This window comes from Podarcis pityusensis (genome assembly GCF_964106645.2).
Source record: "Podarcis pityusensis genome assembly, chromosome: 7".
Taxonomy (NCBI): domain Eukaryota; kingdom Metazoa; phylum Chordata; class Lepidosauria; order Squamata; family Lacertidae; genus Podarcis; species Podarcis pityusensis.
The window spans coordinates 46464832-46485312 of record NC_138031.1 but is presented as its reverse complement, the minus strand read 5'-3'; the positions used below and the strand labels follow the sequence as shown (position 1 = coordinate 46485312).

General features: G+C 39.5%; 1 protein-coding gene across 10 annotated transcripts in view; it reads left to right on the top strand.

The window, feature by feature from the left end:
- The window catches only part of GREB1L (GREB1 like retinoic acid receptor coactivator), a 157043-nt gene that overhangs the window by 88054 nt on the left and 48508 nt on the right, over positions 1-20481 (top strand). For 7 of the 10 annotated variants that reach the window (XM_081013038.1, XM_081013039.1, XM_081013032.1 and 4 more), the window contains 6 exons: positions 897-1065; positions 1203-1400; positions 7256-7432; positions 10734-10910; positions 12861-12998; positions 19325-19456. In XM_081013038.1, the coding sequence (XP_080869164.1) occupies positions 900-1065; positions 1203-1400; positions 7256-7432; positions 10734-10910; positions 12861-12998; positions 19325-19456 (988 nt within the window). In that variant the 5' untranslated portion in view covers positions 897-899. The remainder of the gene's footprint in view (positions 1-896; positions 1066-1202; positions 1401-7255; positions 7433-10733; positions 10911-12860; positions 12999-19324; positions 19457-20481) is intronic. The other 3 variants (XM_081013041.1, XM_081013040.1, XM_081013033.1) reach the window with 2 other exon arrangements.

Sequence of the window (20481 nt, the reverse complement as noted above, 5' to 3'; positions counted from 1 at the left end):
TCGTAAGGAGGGAGGCAAGAGCACCTCCTACTTGGGCACATAAGTGAGGATGGAGAATTAAACAGGACCTATAGCTTGCACTTTGCCAGACACATCACCTGCTTAACCTCTCTCTCGTAGATTTTTCTGCCGCGCTTCCTTTTGCATAGCAAGCCATTCCTGTCAAAACAGAATTCTAATCAAGTTTTGTTAGGCTATGGAAGGATAGAAAATAATAAAACAAGAAGTGTTCCCGAAATACATTGTTTTCACTATTTAACCTTGAATATATCTACTGTATAAGCTTCCTATTCAGACAGGCCTTTGGAAACGAAGGGGCAGGTGTTGTTTACAACTGAGCTGCTTTCAGGGCAAACTGTGTTTGGCTGCTGGTTTTAAATGTGTGTGTCCTTGCATTTTAACTGTTGTTGTTAACTTATTTGGTTTTTGTTACTTTGTATTCTATAATTATGTTTTTAAAGGTTGAATCCCAGTTTGAGAGAAGGGCGGGATATAAATAAATAAATAAAATAAATAAATAAGATAAAGCTGGCCTTGATCTTTTGCTGAACACTCCCTCTACCCCAGGTGAAATTGGAAATGGCAGTTTTCTTTTCTTTCTTTTTTTACATGGAGACTGATGTACAAGCCGATATATTGCAGCACTTTTCAGTGACAGGAAGAACTCTATCAGTGAAAGGCAGATTGGCCGGCTTGAACAAAAACAAGAACAGTCCGTGCTTTCCATTATGATGTTTTTATGGTTTTCTTTGCCACTGCTAATATTTTATCCTTCATGTGTGCACTATGCAAAACATTTGTTCATTCATCACTTCTTGTTTCCTGTAATTCTGGGATGTGTGTCTCCATATTTAACCCTAAATCTCTCTTACCAACCCTTTAAATTTGTTTTTCAGAACATGGGGAATTCGTATGCAGGGCAACTGAAATCTGCCCGTTTTGAAGAAGCCCTGCACAACTCGATAGAGGCCTCTCTAAGATGCAATAGTGTGGTTCCTCGCCCCATCTTCTCTCAGCTGTATCTTGACCCTGAGCAGCCTATTTTGCCGGAAGGTAACCAAGCAAGTATGGCATATTTTAGTTGCCCTTCTTATCCTGGATAAAACGTTGCATATTTTTCGTTGAAAATAACTGCCTAAATATCTTCTCCTACTGTCACTTAAATGCAGGCCTCTTGTCTTTTTTTAAATAATGCTTTCTAGACATTAAACCAAAAGTGGAAGAGCTGGACAAAGAATTGATGCAACGTTACACCCAGAATGGAATTTTGGATTTTTCTACTAGCCAAATAATTAATGAAATGGAAGAAGATGAGGAGGATGAAGACATGTCTGATTCCAATAGTCCACCAATCCCATATTCACAAAAACCTGCCCCAGAAGGGTCTTGCACTACTGATGGTTGGTTTAAGCCTTAATTATCTAAGACTTAACTTGAATTAGAATGTTTCTTTTGCAAAAGGCTACACATAGGCAGTTATGATAGCATTAATGTATAGCATTTTCCCAAAGGATAGCCATATTAGTCTGTTACAGCAAAAGCAACAGAGTTGTGTGTCATCTTGGAGTTAGCAATGCAATTATGTAAATGTCTACTTCAAAGTTCTACTAAGTTCAACAGGCTTACTCCTGAGTAAATAGATATAGGATTTCCATCTCGCATAATAATTTTCTTAGTCTTCAAGTTGCCACAAAACTCTGAATTGCATTAATTTAATGTATGCAGCTGTGATTCTGTGCTCAGTTACATGCCCATGGCTTTCCATTCAGTCTGAATGAGCTTTTGTTGTATGTTAAGCAGATGCAAAATGTTTTGATCTTTTTGTAATTCATATGACTTTGAATTGCAAGCAATAATTGTGACAGTTAACGTTGTATTGCTTGAGGCTATTTTAGTGTCCATAGTAGCAGGGCCAGCCTGCCCATGAGGCAAGGTGAGGTGGCAGGATCTGCAGGTGGAGCAAATCCGTTTCCAAGGAATGTATTGCTATTTAAATCCAAAATTTTATATTAAAGCTGGGAAATGCTTTAACAAGAAGACTTTAATAGGCTATAGTGAGCATTTGTAATATTCCTATAAATTATAAATGAAATTAGTATCTATGGACAGCTTCTTTATAACCAAGGCTGCCTTAGTTTGTGACTTTCTGGAGTGTTGCAATAAGATGTGGGGAAATGCTGTTTTTCCCCCTTACCCACACACCTTTGTTCAGTTTCCCATCACCTTAATAGCTGCTGGTTTCATGATTAGTGTCTTAACAGAGCATCCAGGATATGTGTCAAGCACAAATAATACCAGTCAAGTTGTTTGGTTGTAAACTGCCATTTTTCTGCACTGTGTGAGAGCTGACACCTTAATTTCAGCACCAATTAGGTAGCCAGGTATTTAATACCTGATCAGCTGCTGTGAAGTTAAAAGTGGAAGAGACTGTGAATTGCAATTCTTATGCAGATCTTGGTGGGTAATTTCTTATGCCTTATCTTAAAGCAGCACAATAACAGGTCTGTACCCCACAGAGGGGATGTTAATTGTTAGTGTTAAGAAAAGAGGAGTGGGGAGTGGAGAAAGGGATGCAATCTTTGCTTTACACAGCATCAGTGCTTTTGTTTTATTTTCACAGCTGTGTTGGCCAAAATCCTTTCCTTTTAGCATGAGTTCTGTGAGGTTTTTATTTTATTTTAGATGAGGTGATTGTAGAATGCAGTCTCTCATTGGCTAAAAAACAGGCACTGACTTTTTTGGGAAAGACAGAAATATTTTAGCAATTTGTTCATTCTTAATGCCTTTATCATTTTGCTTTATCATTAACGTGTTGCTTTGCATTACTGAAGTGTTCAGCAAACTTTTCCGGTGTGTTTTCGCAAGGCCTGGGGAAGTAACAGTCATGTTTGCAGAATACACTGAGGGATTTAGTATTTCAGTGCTCCACACTGGAGGCAAAGATTCATACATTGAGTGGTGACCCCTTGAAATTTACATAAGGTGCTACTTCACTTCATCATCCCTCCACAGATTTTTGTGTGTGTATCAAGTCCCCATGAAATAAGTGGCAAAGTTCAAGTACATTGTGTATTGTAAAGTGTTTAAAATAATAATAATTCCCATTTGAATTCATTTATTATAGAATTTATTAATTGTTTTACATTAGGGATGGCAAAGCAATATCCAAAAAGGCGGAGGAATCCTTTAAAACAAGAACAAATAATAAAATCAATATATCAGTATATCAGTAGTAAAATTCAAGGTATTTGACAATGGACATGGCTATATAATGGTAACTGTAACCATGTGGAAGTTTAATTATTCAGTTGCTTACAAGTTAATTTTAAATTCTATATTCCATGCCTTTAAAGTCGACCAACAAATGTAAACATTCAAGAACCAATGCTTGTCTTTTCAAAAGATGTTTGTTAATGACAGAGAGGACTTTAGAGCCCTTAACCTTACATTCTGGATATCATGATTGGTCTAGTTCAGTGGTTCACAATTAGCTAAATACTGCAACCCCCCCTGTTTTTCAAAAGTCAAGCAATGGACCCCCTACTTTTGAAAATTTCAATATCTTTGTTGTAGTTTTTGTTATGTGAATGGTGGGTCAGACCCCTGAGACGGTTATGCAGACTTCCAGGGGTCCATGGACAACCAATTTGGAACCACTGGTCTAGATGGTGTACATGCGTTCAATGTAATCATGGATAGTATAAATGTGTATGCCCCTTGTGAATGTAAGCATATTGCCATCAGTCAGTTATATTGGACAAAATAGGTAATAAACACCTGCTGTCAGTTACATTGTTTGCGATCTAGCAAAAGTTCACTCCAATAGCATACTCCTCAGGTCACTGGGATTCAAATCAAACTGTGTCCCATCAACTTCAATAGGTTTTAAGCAAGAATATTTTTTAAGATACATTTTTTAATATAGTTTTTATTAAAACTTTTTTGTGCTGCAAAACAAACAGGTAAACAGAGAAAAGTGTATCTACACTCTCCACTTTCAATTCATTGTCTTTTTCAAAGTTTGTTTCCATATAGTGAGATACATTGTTGTCATAGATATCTTGCATTTGGGGGAAAGGGGGAGGGGCACTTTTTCAGATAATAATTTATACTACTAATAATAATTTATTATTAATACCCCGCCCATCTGGCTGAGCTTCCTCAGCTACTCTGGGTGGCTCCCAATCGAGTGCCAAAAACAATATAGCATTAAACATTAAAAACTTCCTTAAATAGGGCTGCCTTCAGATGTCTTAGATTAAATAATTTGTGAAACAGAAAGGAAAGGTGGTTGTGTTGATCCGTAAGGGAAAAAATCCATGTTCAGGCCTAATAAAGATAGATAGCCTGGCCATAGTTTTACACACAATTTGAGATTACTCTTGTGAAACTGTGGGGGATGTTGATTCAGTTGCTCTTGGGGCAACCCCATCTGCATTTCTTTAGAAGAAAATGTAAGATTTTTTTTACTTCAGAGAAGTAGATTTGCATTCCTTAATGATTTCTTGCTTTGAGCTAACACTGACATTCCTGGTCCAAAATGCTATTGTCTTTGCTAAGACAATACCAGAAGTGCAAACAAACTCTGAGTACTTAAGGAAAATAACAATGAACTCTGCATTAAAACAACAACCACTAATGGTTTGTGTCAGCTAAAATGGAACAGGTTGCCTAGCTTCAGAACTGTTCAAATGTTAACTGTTAAGAATATCATTAAATGCTGTAACTCTTATATTCTTGGGAGTTCAGAGGCCAGGTTTAAGCTTCAACTGTAGATACAAAATAAACAAAAGCTCACATATATTTAATCTTTAATTTCTAGTTATGTAAATATATGTGAGCTGGTCTGGGAGCTTTTTATTGACCGCAGACCAGAGTAAGAATGCTTTGAGTAAAGTAATAAATATGTTTGGTGTATTTTCTCTTGGAATGATGCATTTAATTTGAACATGCTTGTTTTTCTTTCTATTCCATATTTCCCCTCCCTCTTACCTAAAATGTCCCAAGTAGGAAGGGATATCTATCTATTGTAAAGAGTTGCAGCATGCTGCAGTTCTGTCACTGTACCCAGTGTATTGCATGGGCGTAAGCAGATCAAGTAAATCGATAAAAATACTTATCTAGCTAAGGTTCTGCCCCACCCCCCGAAGTCTGCCCCTTATCATAAATCAGGCATAAGCAAACTTGGCCCTCCAGATGGTTTGGGACTACAACTCCCATCATCCCTGACCACTGGTCCTGTTAGCTAGGGATGATGGGAGTTGTAGTCCCAAAACATCTGGAGGGCCGAGTTTGCCTATGCCTGTCATAAATCCTGGCTTCGCCCATAGTGTATTGTCAACTGTTTTAAGTCCTGCGCTATTCTCTTTGCTGATTCTTCATGTGAATGTTTTAATCTACCCTTGGATAAAGTAAATCTACCAATGGGGATAAATTTACAGCTTCTTCTGACCAGGAAGACCAGAAGCTGTTTTTCAGCTGTTTCTACCTTCTAACAGGGTAGCAAACAGCTACCCTTTAGTTGTTACTGGACTACAGCACCCATAATCCCTGACCATTAGCGTTTCTGGTTGGAGCATTGCAATGAAAATCTAGTATTAGTAGAGCTTACACAAGTAAACATATATTACTATTCTTTCCTAAATGGAGAAGACATTGTTGGCAAGGATAAGTTTTTTGGGTTTTTTTAAACCACAAAATTAACAATACTTAACTGTTGTAGATGTAATAGAATAGAATCAACATTTGAAAATCAGGTTGTTGTTGTGGTGGTGGTGGTTGTTGTTGTTGTTGTTGTTGTTATTTCTTACCTACTGACCTACTCTTCTTCCAGAATAGGCTACAACAATTTAAGAATACAATAATAAAATCAGGTAAAACTACAATCACAACAGAATAGTGTATATCCTAAAAAATAAACCTCAGGAGACAAAGTCCAGGGTAAAGAGGGAACATCTTCAGCATAGGCCAAAAAGTGCATAATGAAGGTGCCAGATGCACATCCTTGGGGAGGGGAGATATTCCACAGGTTAGGGCCTTGGTCATATACAACCCTGAACTTCTGAGAGCCGTGGAACTAGGAGCAGCTCTCCTCACCCCTACTGCTGATCATAATAGCAGAGAGTCTTTTGTGCTGATAAAAGCTTCTTGCAGACAGGTTCAGGGAGCCTTTGTTCACATACTATGCTTAAAATTTACTCAAACCAGATGGCTTTAGTAATGTCAAATGCAATACAGTATTTGAACTTTCAAGAGTTAATATTCAGGCACACCCACATACCGTGGAATAATGATGAAAGCAAATAAGACATCAAAGCTGCTTGCTTATCACTTGTGGTATTTGTTTCCCTTATCAGTCATCTCTGGGTAATTCTGGCCATGGCAATGCTCTTTATATAACACAGCAGTAATCACTACTGTAAGTCCCAGCAAGAACTCTGAGACAGTATCTTCAATAACAGCTGTCAAAGATAACTCTGAATGTGTGCATAACTTTATTTAACTTGAGATATTTATATCCCAACTCATCGCAAAACTTTGAGGCAACTTACAATATATAAAAACATAAGAGAATTAAATATAAACAACACTATAGTCAGTTTGATTCCCTCCTCCGGAAAAATGGATTTTAAAAAATTGTGTCCTTCGGAAAGATGATAGTTGCAAATAATAAATATTCAGGATTGTAACCCCAATTTATGGGAAATAAAAACCTGGGGAAATATTTCGATATCGCTAAAATTTCCAGTAGAAATATTGGTTTACAAGGCAAAACAAGTATGCTTCATTGCCAGTAGCTATCACCCTACAATTCAGTGGGTAAGACTGAATTGTAAAGGGAGAGAGAAAGGGGCCTGTTCTCTTTCTTTGCGCCTGCCTTGCCTGCCTCTGAGATACACTGAGAAAACCTCACTGTTAATTTATCAACAGGTTTTTCACAAAAAATGTGGAATAAAATTTAATAACACAAATATTATTGTATTTCATGGTAGTTGCGTAACACACAAACTGCTATCTTCTGTCACAGGTCTACATTTGTTTCATAAATTACCAATTTGTCTAGTGCCCTTTGTCCATAGACTTTATAGGGCTTGGTGAAATATTGAACCAGGGCAGGCAATTGTTTCATGAGATCTTTTGCATGGAGGGCGTGGCAGTATTAGGCTTAGTTGTTCTCCTTAGTTGCTCTGAGTAAGTGGAACAAGACGACAGTAAATCACTTGTAGATATTTCATGATGTATTATTTCTTTTCAGGTTTTTGTCAAGCAGGCAAAGATTTGAGGTTAGTTTCGCTGTGTATGGAACAGATCGATATCCCAGCAGGATTCCTGTTAGTAGGAGCCAAGTCTCCAAACCTTCCCGAGCACATTCTAGTCTGTGCTGTTGACAAGAGGTTTTTGCCAGATGACCATGGAAAAAATGCACTTTTAGGTAAAAGGTTTTCATTAATTATTCTTCATGTTTTATGATAAATGTATAATTGACCAAAGCTTTGGGTTAATGGTAGGCTAGGCCAATTCAGTACATGGATTTCTCACCGGAATATGCAGACATTTGTTTTTAAAGCTTTTTATAAACAAAGCATGAATCCAGTTTTTCAATTTTAATATCATTAAAGCAAGGGTGGGGAGCCTCTAACTATCCAGATGTCATTAGACCAACTCCCATCAGCCCTAGCCAGCATGGCCAATGGTCAGGTATGATGAGAGTTGTAGTCCACCAACATTTGGAAGATAAGAGGTTTCTTACACTTGTGTAAGATTTCCCAAATCCTCAAAATATCCTGCAGTCCTGTACCTACTTAACCCGGTTTTAAGCCCATGGAAATCAGTGGGACTGACTTTTGAGCACACATGTAAAAGATTGCCCTGATTGTTTCTCATACTTGCCACAGAAGTCCATGCCCCATTATGTGCAGCCCATTGTCTGTTGACCAGAGGTTTAAATTACCACTTTCTGCTTAATAGGGGCAGCAAGCAATTGTTTCAGCTCTTGGGTGGAGTTTCTCTAGGCTAGGATCAGGTTTATCAACTGAGGATAGGGGTGATTCAGTAGAGCCTATTTGTGACAGGAATGTAGAATCTGAGATAGTCCAAGGCCAGAGACAGGAATTTGGTTTGCTGGACACAGAGGGAAGACAAGGGCTCTGGAGTCTGGAACACGCTGGACAAGTATTTTGACCCCTGGGAAAGATGATGCTTGGATCATAACATAGGAGCTCCAGGTCTTCATGACATGTTGCTCAGACTTGGACATCAGTTATACAGAGAAGAATTGCATGTTGTTGGAATCTGGGTGGTGGTGGTACCCACTTTTTGCTAACTCAGAAACCACCAGCTTCTAATTTCTTACACCAGGGGTCTCTCCAGATATTGTTGGACTGCAGCTCCCCACAAGGTGCCTACTTCAAACCATGGTTTATGAGGCTGGTTTGTTTAAATAAACCATAGAAATATTAACCACAGATCGGGGTTCAGATAACATGCTAGACTGAGTTTAGTGGAAATCAGAAGCAAATACCCTTGAGCGCCTTCTCAAAGCTGCAGTGGAGAAGGAGAGTTGGGGAACCTGCAACACCAAGGTTGGCTGCCTGAACACAACAGTTGTTTTTGTTGTTGGAATAATTCACTGATGTATGCACAACAGTTGTATTTTCCATGTAATGTGTGGAGCCTTCTTCAGCTCCTGCCTTAGCAGCATGCCCATTTTCTCTTCTTGCCAGATGGCACTTCTCTCAGAAGACGGAGTGGCAAGAAAGCTATACAAATACTTGAAATAAACAAAGAAATTAAAAAATTGTCTAGTAGCACCTTAGAGACCAACTAAGTTTGTTTTGGGTATAAGCTTTCATGTGCATGCAATTTTTTATTTATTTTATTTATTTCGACTGTGTCAGACCAGCACAGCTACCACCTGAATACAAATACCTCTTTGCATACTCAGTTTGCCTTCCACAAATGAAGAGATTTGCACATACCCTTTGCATCCTACATGCATTTTAAGCTGTCACTTGATTTTCTCCCCTCACCAGCATCTTGAGGTTTTATTAAAACATGTAAAGACAAATTCCGCATGTGTGGCCTGTCCCATTTTCAGAACTACATTCCCCCTACACCAGCTTGTCTGGGGGTGGTTTGGAAATCCTACAGCCCTAAATTCCATCCTATCTGTGCCTTGGCTTGCTCTGAGCTGGAGTGCTGGCTGTTCTTATAAGGCACTCCATGTCCAATCATTTTGAGGAATGGAGGCAAGAAATTGGCTGTTTCCAGAGTTTTCTTACATTTCATATGCACCAAGCTTCAATTTTCTATATTGAAACCCACAATGAATGTGTGAGCTGGTTTGGCAATGTTTTCCAAATATCCTTACATAAATTATAAATATTACTTCTTGAATAGCTTATAGATAACAGGGCTGAGCAATTCACCAGACCCTTCTGATTGAGCTGTGGGGTTTTAGAAACCTCATAAATTTTCTCCTTAATTCAACAAAAAGTGAATTTCTAGTCGTTACAGAAGAATTAGGTTTGATATGGTGGTGGTACAAATTCCCAAGGACTGGATGCAAGCAAGGATGAAAGAGTATCCCCACACAAATGTGGTTCACGATTTCAAGTTCTGAAACAAATTTTTCTACATCTGGGAGCATAATAATGTAATATTTTCAAATAATAATACTGCTGAGTACATTAGTTGTGGTCATTGTAGCTTGCCTTCTGTCAGATTCAAGAAATAAAACATGAACTGTCGATTAGGCAGCTAAAACAACCCTAGCTGAGTCCCTAGCTCATGTGTTGTGTGGGTCCTGCTGTTGAACACGTTGTCTAAACGCAGATTATAATCACCAGGGGACTATGTTTAGGAGATGGTTTTGTTACACCTCACTGGCCGATTGTCATTTGCCTTCTGTCGTCATGCAAAGTCCTCTTTGAAATCAGTAGGAAATCTACAATGGGTCAAGGATAATATATAGCCCTAACTTTATACAGTAGAGCCCAATTAAAGATGTAATTTAGGCCACCTTGCGAAACTAGTTTGACCTTATGACCTTTCTTCCCAAGTCTTTTATGTTTAGAAGAGATTACAGTACTCTTTGGAGTGCTGAGCTTTCAACTTCTGTTTCAATGGTACTAAGTGCCTTGCCTCAAATATTTACTTATTTATGTCCTGTCAGAACCCCCTGTAAAAGGGAAAAGTCTGCTGTGAAAACATTACTTCTTACATCAGGGAATTCTGTGGACTAGAGAATATTGATTTCTCTCTCCCATCCACTGTAACTACTTTAAATCCTTTTTCCACATAAAATAAATCCAAGGGAAACCAAGGCAGCATTAATACAAAACTTGAGATGAACATTGGGTTCTGGGTAGAAAATATGATCTTTGCATTCTAGAGCTGGCAAAGAAATATTGTTTTGTGGAAGGATACTGAGGATCTTAATAGAAATATCTGCTCCTCCTAATACTGTAGTGTTGATCTTCTAGAATGTACAAGTACAGGTGGAATCAAGGCTGGTGATACCTGGGGAGTAATGATGAAGCTAGATGTCTTTCTTATCTTTTGTTTGTTCTTCAAGCTATTTGTGTGCAACTGGGAATATATTTGTTTCCAAGCAGGAATCTGGTGCATACAGTTAGTAGAAGCAAAATGAAGAGTTGGGATGGAATTGTTTTTCTTCACAGAATATATTGGGAAGGATTTGATTTGTATTTTCTCTCCCCACCACTCCTCAGGTTTTTCTGGGAACTGTATAGGCTGTGGAGAAAGAGGATTTCGATATTTCACTGAATTTTCCAACCACATTAACTTGAAACTCACCACTCAGCCAAAGAAGCAGAAGCACTTAAAGTACTACCTAGTAAGGAGCTCCCAAGGTGTGCTGTCAAAGGGACCTTTAATATGCTGGAAAGGTAACAAGCATCCTGTTAGATACATACCCTTTATTTTGGTTTAGAGAACTTTAAATGTAGCTTGACTAAATAGTAAGTTGCTGGAACCCGCCCCCCTTTTTAAGGGAAGGTTCCTATCATGATACTAAACAAATTCACACTTAACATTTCTGGGTGAAGACCCAGAAACATAATAAGATGCCCTGAAAGTTCGCTATCCCTGCATGATTGTTTGCATACGTCCATGAACAACTGCTGCAGAAATATTCAGAACAATTGATGACAATGTAGTAAGTGAAAGTATTTGATAGACTAGTTCAATATTTCCTAACCTGGTATGATCCAGATGTTTTGGAATGCAATTTCTATCACTCCCAGCCAGCATGGTCAATGGGGATCTATCGTCCAGAACATATGAGGGGCACCAAGTTGAGGAAGACTGAGCTACAACTTCAGCTCAGGTTAGAGTTTAGAGCTCAGTTTAAAGGAAGAAGAGCATCATGTTAACAACAACAACACTTTTTCTGATACCTGTTCATAAATATTTATTATGTTTTTATCTCACCCTTCCAACAAAGCATTCAGAGCAGCTAAGATGGTTTCCTTTCTTTATTCTCACAACAACCCTGTGCAGTAGGTTAGGCTGAGAGAGAGTAGCCACATTGACATGGTTTACTGTGATGTGCACATACTGGAACAATGTTCTCCTTGGGCTCACATACTCCACGTGACCAGGACGAGAACTTTTGCAGCATCTGCTCTCAGTTTCCTTTAATCTCAGGTTGTTGTTTTGTGTGTGTGTGTGTGTGTGTGTGTGTGTGTGTGTTGTCTAGACAAGAGTTAGTGATAAACCACAGCCTGATAGACACAATAAACTGATAGAGATTAAAGGAAGCTGAAATTAGATGCTACCAATGTCCTCCTCCGAGCTGCGTGGGAGGAGAGAAGGAACCTGGCTCGTTCTAGCTCATTCGTGTTATGCCAAACCATGTTTTAGTGTCAGGTGCAACACAGTTGGTGTGTGCCTGAGACCATTCCTTGTACTTCATGGCTGACTATAGTTAGGTTTTAAGACCCAGGCCCTCCCCATTTGCAGTTTAACACTCTTTTCAACAACACACACTGGCCTTCACTAAACGAACACTAAGAGCTTTGTGAAAACTGCGGAAATCAAAAATTTGGTCAATGTTAATAGAAAGATCAGCTTCAGCACAAACAGCCTGAAGTCAAATAATGTGTTTCAAGAACATTTGACAGTGATGGGCATAGATGGACCTATGCCAGAATTTAAACTTTTTCATTTTGCTTTGTGATTGCCTGAGAGATGAGATCAGAGAGAATAAGCACCCTGGACAAATATTAGCCAGTCCTCTGGATGTTTACAAAAGGCTTTCAATTAGCCAGCCATGCAGTGGAATTTCCTAGTTGTCATAATATTCCTGGTCGTGTGCAATTGCACTTAGTGTTGCTACTCCCTCACCTTCCTGCTCTGTCCCCACATGTGGCTTTCAAAAAGCATTGAGTCTATAACTCTGTGCTTTATTGCATTCCTTCCCTGGTGCAACATCCTAGGTGTTTTTCTGCACACAAGGAAAACACTGGTTTTGCAGTTATGCAGAAGCCCTTTCTTTTGTTGCTATACATTTTTAAAAAATTACTTTTGACTTGCATAATATACCACGGAATGGTGGTGTTATTTGGATTGGTACTGAGCTCTCTTTGTGTGAAGATGTTCTCTCTCTTAAATCACTCTTGAGTTTCCCTATCAAAGCAGAAGGCTCATATTTGCTGCACGGATTTTAACAGCTTTCTTAGCTGAAAACAGCCCTTTTTTGACAAAATTCCAAGTGTTGCTTTTGAATGAATTTTTATATCTAGCATTTCAAAAATGTTTAAAAAGATTTCTTGATGTTTTCAAACTTCCTTTTTTTGCTGAATTGTGAAACCTGGCTGCCTTAATGTGTATTGTAGCTACTTCACTTGCAGAATGTAGAAGCAGGCCATCTTCTTCTGCTAGCCATTCTGCTAAACCTAGTTCTTCAGCGTCTCCATCTGTGACCCCTGAGAGTGGAACAGCTAATGGATACAAGCCAGGGTTCACTCAGACAGGTAAACACCATGAGTTAATTGTATCCTAAAGCTGACACTTGATGAAGCAGTGACTGTGCTGTCTGTTATGACTCACATCATATGGCTTGGGGTTTGCCGGAAGCCGAAGGCACGAGCCATCCAAGTGTGAGGAGTCTTCAGCACACAATGCATCTCACTGTGGCTTGTGCAGAAGACCTTCTAAAGCCCCCCTGCAATGAATCAAGGTTGTGCTTGGGAGATTCCAGCTTATGCGTTTCTCATGCCAAAGACAAATCAACTGGGAAGAAATGTTTTTCCAGCATTTAAATGGTCCATCGTTTAGGTAACACTTCAGTTAGGATCTTAATGTGCAGCTGATTGGATGAAAACTCTTGTTTTATTTTTGGTTATGTTGTGTTTAATAAATTCACAGGCTCCTTTAAATTGCCACTGGTGTCTTAAAGGAAGTAAGTTGCAGGCTCTGTTTGGATGACAATCTGATGCTTCATAAACTGTTTTATAATGCTACGAATGAGCACTGGAGTTGAGCACTTACCCTCCTGGCCTGTCTCTCCTTGCTCCTGTCATGTGCTGGCTAACCAGCATACAACCTCTAATATTAAGCCTCTGGTTGTATTAAACCACAGTTGACATGCAGTGTGGGGCGAAAGAGACAGGACGAAGAAGGTGTGTCTGAGTCCAGCGTCTCATAAAGAATAGTATATGTAGCCTCAGTTATCCTAAAAAGACCACATATAGCCAATGCAGATAATTCATTTAACTTTGGTTAAAAGACTGAGAGCAGGCCAAGGGGTCACACACGCCATTCCCCCTCTCCATTATTGAGCTCAAATTTTACCCACCTGCTTTAATGGTATTTAAGTGACAGCAACTGTTAGCCATGGTTAAGAGTTCTTTTGCGCAGGCTCATATTTTTAAATGGCATGCTTCAATAAATAAATATAAATGTATTTTTTTGGGTACCTATAGTACAACATTAAGTGATAGAACAGAGTTGGCACGTTCTATTGAATTGTCTGAAGTCTATGTAGAATTTATATAAGCTCTCAGGGTAAATTTAATTCTTCATTGGCCAGAATCCTGATGAAGAGAGGGTTTTTTTAATCACCGGAAAGTTTGTTTTCTCCTACTACACCATATGTGTTGGCCAAATAGGAGTTCTGGGACCACATGGCAGGAAACCAACCTGGTTCCCTCCAGGTGTTTGGAACTACAACTCCCATCAGTCCCAGCCTGCTGACCTGGGAAGACTGGTTTGGGCCAATGACAACACTGGCCATAAAGGTTTACATTGTAACTGTGCCTGTATCTAACAAAAAGATCAGAAACCAAGACAGTTGTACCTTGGTTTTCAAACAGCTTAGTTCCTGAACATTTTGGCTTCCGAATCTCACAAGCCTGGAAGTGACTGTTCCGGTTTGCGAACTATTTTTGGAAGCCGAACATCTGACGGGCTTCCACAGCTTCTGATTGGCTGCAGGAACTTCCTGCAGCCAATCAGAAGCTGCGATTTGGTTTTCAAAAGTTTTGGAAGTCAAACGGACTTCCGGAACGGATTCCGTTCGACTTCCGAGGTACGACTGTACTTCATTTGTTCTCCAGTGATGTCAACAATAAAAAAATACTGGGTTTCAAGAGTCTGTATTTCAACACACTTGAAGCAATGTAAATCATTCTTCTATTGCGTTTGAAACTTCAGGACCAGATTATTAAGGCTACAGCCCTGTCCACACTTTTCTGGGAACAAGACCCATTGATTTCAGTGGGAATTATTTCTGGGTGACTCTACTGTAAGAAGCCCCAAACCCAATGCAAAGAAAGTTTTCTCTGTGTTTTGTGTGTGAGAGAAGAGAGAGCAGGGGGAAGGGAGAGAGAAATATTGGCTTTGAGGCTTCTTGGCATAGAAACATGTAGTCATAGGAGTAGCTATTCTACCTAGAACAGAGGTGGCCAACTCCCAAGAGACTGCCATCTACTCACAGAGTTAACAACTGGCAGTGATCTACCCCCTTTTTGGGGGGTTCAGGTCAAAGATGTTCAGCTTTTTTTAGGGAGGAGGAAAGCCCCGTTTTCTTGCGGTTCAGGTCGAAGTTGGTGAGATTTTTGGGGGGAGGAGGAAAGCCTATTTTTTAGGGGTTCAGGTCAAACTTGTTGAGCTTCTTTGCGGGGAGCCAATGATCTACCACTGATCTACCACAGATGTCCAGTGATCTACCGGTAGGTCATGATCTACCTGTTGGACGTGCCTGACCTAGAATAATGAGTAATCTTATTACACCTACCAAGTCAATAAGCGTACCTTCTAGGCTCTCCTTTTGCCTTATCAGCTCATCATGATTTTCATTTGGTTTGTTCTTCCAGATCACTGTTTGTTTGTCAGGTCATAGCTGTCAAACCCTTTTTACCTCCTGCTAGAGTTATAATCTTTCAATGAAGACACTTATCACGTTACCTTCATCAATAAATACAAATGCCACCTAATATAATAAAAATGCAAGTTTTATTATATACACCAATCCTGAGGAGCCATGGCTTTTGATAGGATATGAGATTTATATTTGTTTATTTAGAACATTTGTATGCTGATTTTCTCCCCAGTAAGCCACAGAAGGCAGCTAACAATAACTCGTTAAAATACCATTAAATCAATCGCAGAAATGAAACTGAAGGAAACAGACAGAAAAATGTTATCTCACAGTACATAACTGGAAAAAACAAGCTACAGCACATTTAAAAACAATTCAGCCCACTTTTACCAGCACGCCAGGCCAGTCAGATCAAAGCTTCACCAAACGCAGACCAGAAGAATAAGAAAGTTAAGTGACAAATGTTTGAGTTGTCTTTGCCTGGTGCCTAAAAGAGAATTTAACAATGTCTCAGGCCAGTTCCTTGTCATTCAAAAAAATGGAGTGCAGAAACAAAAAAGGCCACTTGGAGGGTGAGTAGTTCATAGATTCCATGTGTTAAAATCAATTCCCTTTTTCAGGTGCATTTTACTATGCTCATTGTAGACAAGGCCAATGGGATTAGGAAATACACAAGATGAGTCTGTTAGGAAGGAGGAGGAACTGGAGTACACAGAATACCACTTTGCAACTTTCATTTTTGACAGTGATATATAGCTGGCTGATGGGAATTGTTGTCCAAAACATCTGAAGGGAACCAGGTTGGCAAATGTATATATATGTAGGATGTACAAGATGACAAGGCTCCTGTTCCTCCAACAGTTGGGGATTTCTGGAGGTGCAACTTGTCATGCAGGGGTAAGAAAACGGTTCCTGTTGCCTCTTCTACATAACTATAAAATGCACAGGAGTCCTATGAAAACACCCGGTCTCTGAATCTGGATACCTTACTCATGTTTTCAAATGAAAACCGCCATTTTCTTTTGGGGTCCTCACACCCAGTGCTTATGCATCAGTGTGTGTGTGTGTTAGGGTTGTTTTTCTAACAAACTTCTAAGCAGTGTATATTTTTAACATTATAGTTCTTATTTATTTATTTTTATCACTTATATGTTAACGCTCCTAAAATTTACTAAATGCGGAAATTGAGAACAAGGCGGCCTCTGCCAAAGGCTTGCACTCTAAAACGCATAGCTGAAAAGGAAATAGGGCAGAGCAGGGAAGTGGAAAATAAGGCAAGAGCTTCTGTTCTAGAAATGCTTCGTATTGGGCTTTATATTAACACACAATTCCTGTTGTGTTTCTTTGTAGGTACAGAGTTAAGACTGTTGCCTGAATATAACTAACCTGCAGAGATTATTGTTGTCGTTTTAGTCACTTTCTCTATATAAGTCTGTAAAGTATATGAAAAAATATGACCACTGGTTTGCCTTATATTGCAGCTTCTATCTACCTTGGTGACTGGAACCATGAAATGTAGATCTTTGTCATGCTGCTGTTAGTTTTTCCAAGCAAAATGGGATATATCCAGCCCATCAAGCCCCCATACTAGCCCACAATTGAGTGATTCTGGAAGATATGGTAGGGCAAAGAGGGTGCTCTTCCAGATTTCTTTGCCACGCTTCCCTGCACTGATCGTTCTCAAAAAGCATCAGTGTTTTATAGTGCAGTCAGGCTTTTGGCAAATGATATTAAATTCCTGTGTCTATTCCTCACCGTCATTATTCCAGCTGGCCCCCTTCTACCTCTCTTCCCCTCCCCAGCACTGCACTGGTTGTTCTCAGAGTGTTGTGTTATCTCTGGGGTATTTAATTTCTGCCTTCTGCTTTTTCTCAGTGGTTATTTTCACTGGGGCTGATGTAGGCTGAAACAAACAGGCCCTGTTTACTTTCCTTCATCTGCACAGTGAAATCCAGCATGCATTGTTTTCAAGGAAAAGTCCACTCCAATTAAATGCATGTTGCGTAATCTGTTTTGCTTCTGTTAATTATGGGGAGGCGATGGTCGTAATTATCCAGGGCTTTCCATGTGGAAATCATGATTAGACTGAATCATTCTGTTGCTGATGGCTTATGAGTCTGACGAGGACTCAGAGGACTGGAGAAGAATTATGGGCTATCACCGTGAAATGGGAGCATGTCTCAGTTTACCTGCTGTTAATGGGGCACCCTTCTGAATGATAACTAAGCATTATTGAGCTCATCACTTACTTTAAAAGGAGAAAATGGGGCAACAGGATATTGCCTGAGGTGCTTTATATCCACATGGGGCAGTGTGAAACTGCTTGGTGCAGGGGGTTCCTACACTTTGGGTGCCTATGGTAGCTAGCAAAACAGTAGTGGACGCCAGGATATTTCACCAGTGAAAGAGTCTTGGTATCAACTAATACACCTCTAAAATTGATAATGAAGTCAGGGGTGGCTCTCTGGGTTGGAGACTGTTCCTGCAGTGACACTACGCCTTGGAAATGAAGCCTGCCTAGGTGTGAAATCATCCTCACACAGTTGTGCTGCAACTTCGGCTTCCCAAGTGCCTCCAAATCTAGTGCAACCCTGGGAAGATCCCTCCTAAGTTCCTAGGTTGAAAGGAAGGGTGTGTTTATCATATCTGCCAGAAGGTGGTAGAGCCCTCTCCATGGCCAGCATAATTGTGGACCCTAACTTGGAGCTTTCCCAGTCCCCCAGAACCAACTTCGTGATTCTGAGCTTGATGACCCAAGACGTCCCCTACAGCAAGTGAGGCAGCAGCAACCACTAGTAATCTGGTGCGTGCGTGATAGGGTTGCCATATTTCGAAGAGCAAAAAAGAGGACACATTTGCCAACTTCTACTTTTAACTATGGATCGCTATGCAGACTCTCATTTTACATACCCATGCAAAAGAGGACATGTCCTGGGAAAAGAAGACATATGGCAACCCTAGCTGGCAGCAGGGAAGAGAAGATAAAAGGAGCTTATCCTGGGATTAAATTGACGTTCAGAACTCAATGGAATGCACATGTCCCCAAAACCTGGTGAAATAACTTGGGTGAGCTAAGCTACTGGCCCTAGCAAATACTAATTAAAATCTTGCGTACTCTCCTGAATCAGGTTCTCTTTATCTTCTGTTCAGCTTTCATAGTTGATTTTCTGTGCTTATGCAGCAGTTGTTGAATTCTGGTAGCTTTGAGCATTGTATAAACTTTTCCTTCTACCCCAGTCTGGTCAAGGAAGCTTTTGAAACACCACCAGCACCTATACTACCGAAGAATAAAGTATGTGGGATAAGCACCCATTCCCTGGACAGTGCTCCTTCTCTATATCATACCATATCTGACACCTGTGTCCAGTGTAATTTTTGGCAAATACCGGTAGTTATTTCTGAATTTCTCTGGTTTCTGGAAGCTATTTGTTTCTTTCAAATGGTTAGTATATTATGTGGTCAAGTACAGCAACAAATCTACAAGCCACTCAGTTCTGATCTTGGCTTTATTTAATTGGGTCGTTCGTGGTTTATTTCTGCTTTGCATATCTGATAAATGGAAAGTGTACCTACTTGCAAGCTCTAGGAGTTTAATTTACAGGCTTCTTTCCACTTACCTAGGAGTAAACTCCATTTAACGCAATGGGACTTATTTTCGAATAGAAACATACAGACTTGTATGTAAGTCTCGTAAAAGATGAGAAACTGCTTACTTGGAAGTAACCTTAGTTGAATACATGAGAGTATGTATTAGTAACTTGTTCCGGGATTTAAACCACTTTCATAGTAAGTATTAAAAAATATAAATGTCTTGAATATGTTATAAGTTTACAATTGCCTTGAATGTGCTATAAGCGGTAAGTATATGATCTGTTTGTAAATAATCAGCATTTGCAATGAGCTCATGTAAGTGACATCTTAGGAAAATTCAAAGATAATGTAGATTTTGTAAAGTAGTTTCAACAATCTCTTTGACAGACTCCTCAGTGTTCAGTCCAGCACAATCCTCCTCTGCTAATTTAAGTGGAATTCAAGATTTGTCTCGAAATAAGAACATAGTGAAACCACTTGCTTTGCCGGTACAACTTGTAGGAAACACATTTGCAACAGGTAATATGTCTTCCCCAGAGTTCAGGAGAGCTGATATAAAGTTATTTGTGTGAGGAAAAGGAGTCAACTTGCATTCACCTAAATTTATAAAGTTGTATGTTAATTTTCTCAAAACATAGATCTATTAGCTATGCAATTTTCTTTCTGAAACAAGATGCCACAACAATCAAATGTTTGATATCTCTCTAAAAGGTTGCTGTTATCCACACGTTATTTTCATAATAATCATACTGATGTGTGTGAGACCTTTATTTATTCTGTTTATGTATTTGTTTACAAAAATAGTTAAATACTGCTGTATCAGAAATATATATCACAGTGATTTACATTTCCTCCAAGTAACTGAAGGTGTCATATCTCCCCTTTTATCTTCATGTCCTATGATGTAGGTTGGGCTGAGATAGTGGCCGGGTTTGCACATAACACTAAGCCATGGTTAACATTAGCCAAGGTTTATAAACTAACAGCATACTGTGACTTAAAAACATGGTTTGTTCGTGGTTAATACACCATGGCTAAGCTGCTGAGCCAGAATCAGATAATCAAATTGTGGTTTAGCATGACATGTGAACCAGGTCATAGTGAATTGCCCACTGCCACTCAGTGAGCTTCATATCACAGTGGGAATTTGAACCTGGGTCTTCCCAGTTATAGTCTGATAATCTGACTCTCATCATCAACAGATTAACAGTGCTGTGCACCAATTTATTCATTTAGTAAATAATAAATTAACTAAAACACAAAGTCAAAGCAGCATGGGCACTGCCAAACATCTGGTCTGTAGTAGTTAGTAATCAGGCTTGCTAATTCTTGTAATAGGGGACCCTTCCAGAATCCTATGACTGGAAGAATATTAGCACGTCAGGATCGCCCCTCTTTCCAAAATGTTCAGTGGTTGGAAAACCTGCTGATTTAAGGTGAAGCCGTAGTTTCACATCCAACAACTGCTGTCATCCTAAAGAGGAGTGGGGAGAACAGACTCCCTCCATCAAGCCCTACTCCTACTAGGCTACCATGGGTGTAGC